Raw genomic sequence first — 1767 nt, 5'->3', positions numbered from 1 at the left:
TCCATTCAAAAAGTTAGAAAATTATTGTCTTTTACCCCCTTTCTTTTTTCGTGTGTGTGTTCACTGTCATTATTATTCCTCCGGGTGGCGAAGGCCTGGTGACGTACCCGGACAACAGCCACGGCTTCCCCCGCAACGAGGGCTTCTTCCAGGACTGCCGGATGGTGCGCCGGAAGGCGTGCCCGGAGGTGGTGCAGCGCGCCCAGAAGGTGGCCCTGCTCGCCCGCCGCCAGAAGGACCAGCTCGCCCGCGGCGCCTGAGCGAGCACATGGAGTGCTACCTCGTCAACCACCGCCCCGCGGCGCCTGAGCGAGCACATGGAGCACCACCTCTTTCACCCTATGCAGCGTGACAGTCAAAATGAGACAGAAAACGATTTTACTTTACGTTATGGCCGTTAACATCGAAAAGTTGCGTTGAAGTGGAATAAGGCATCCGTCAGCAAGTACGCACCGAGTTGGCTTACCGTGTATTGCAGGCTGCTGGTTGCCTACCACCAAGGCAAGGCGGCTGGTTGCATATACCACTACGGGACAGACAGATTGGTTGTCAGACCACCAGATAATTGGATGCCTATATCTCCTCCCAACAAAGACATCAAAACAACACCGTTTGTCGACAGCGGCTGCTGGCTGCGGTGAAAGCACCAAGCACTTTTTATTATGGCTGTACCGCCATATCATTTTGTTTTGTGTCGCTAACTGCCCCAATTTTTTTTCGATTTTCGCCAACTCTATGAATAAACGATAACGATCGTGGTGGAGACTGTTGCTACCCTCAACCTCGCCAACAAAAATGTACTGTTGTGAAAATTGTGACGATCGCCGAGTTCTGTACCAGATGTCGTTTTTGTTTTCACAAAAGCGTACCGATTGTGGAGGAAAAGAATCGTATGGCTTGACGACAGATGTTTTTTTCAGGTGAAGGGGGAGATATACCCCCCCCCCTCCACACACATACACACACACACACACCGTCAACAGGTAGGGTGCCACTGGCCTCTCAGCCCTCACGGCGGGGAGAGGGCACCAGGCCCCTCTGGGGGTGCCGGGCGCACAGCAGGGGGAGGGGGGGGGGAGGGCACCTCAACAGGTCACACTAGGGTCACACACGCGCGGAGGCACCGGGACGAGGGCAGAGTAGTACACTATGCAAAGCCAACCGGAGGACAAGGCCTCCTTACACTCTGCAGAGGAACTGATATGGTCGCCACTCATTGACCTTCCTTATTGAAGGGTTTATTATTACTGCGCAATATGATTGTTACTTTCAAAACCACGAAATTGACTTTTTTTGGTTTCGGGTTTAAAACACGTTGCGAAATGAAAACAATATAGGCGTCGCGCAGGTACGCGTCTCACCAAGGGCGCGGCCTCCTTGCAGGTCAATGACACCCACACACGGGCCCGGAATAACACATGACGAAACTTTTGGCGTCCAAAGTGACGTCGGCGACAGGAGCGAGCGCGATGCGCGCGCCGTCGTGACTCGTTTGTGTCGCCGAAGTTAGATGGAGGCATCCATATTTCACCGGCGGCGCGGCGGCGGGTGTGCGTTGCGCGGCCCCGGCCTTGTCGCCGTCCTGGGAGTGCTGCACTTGAGGGGACTACCCGCGTCCCGTCCTCCTCCCCCCCCCCCTTGCCGTCCCCGTCCTCTCCGGGCACACAGAGGAGGGCCTCCGAGCACCTCTCGGCCCCCAGCGGCACCGAGCGGCGCGCATGCATGACCTGGGTATGGGTCTCGAGGGCGCTCCGCAGCGCTCCGCAG

The 1767-nt window shown here is 56.3% G+C and overlaps 1 protein-coding gene across 1 annotated transcript in view; it reads left to right on the top strand.

Moving 5' to 3' along the window:
- LOC113211715 (MORN repeat-containing protein 4 homolog) overlaps positions 1-758 on the top strand; it is a 3379-nt gene extending 2621 nt beyond the window's left edge. The window contains 1 exon segment of the mRNA XM_052268590.1: positions 18-758. Within this exon segment, the coding sequence (XP_052124550.1) occupies positions 18-260 (243 nt within the window). The 3' untranslated portion in view covers positions 261-758.
- Positions 759-1767: the final 1009 nt, after the last annotated feature.

This window comes from Frankliniella occidentalis, unplaced genomic scaffold (genome assembly GCF_000697945.3).
Source record: "Frankliniella occidentalis isolate FOCC.00 unplaced genomic scaffold, Focc_3.1 Scaffold72, whole genome shotgun sequence".
Classification (NCBI taxonomy): domain Eukaryota; kingdom Metazoa; phylum Arthropoda; class Insecta; order Thysanoptera; family Thripidae; genus Frankliniella; species Frankliniella occidentalis.
The sequence above is the reverse complement of the archived record's forward strand: the minus strand, read 5'-3'. Positions and strand labels throughout refer to the sequence as shown.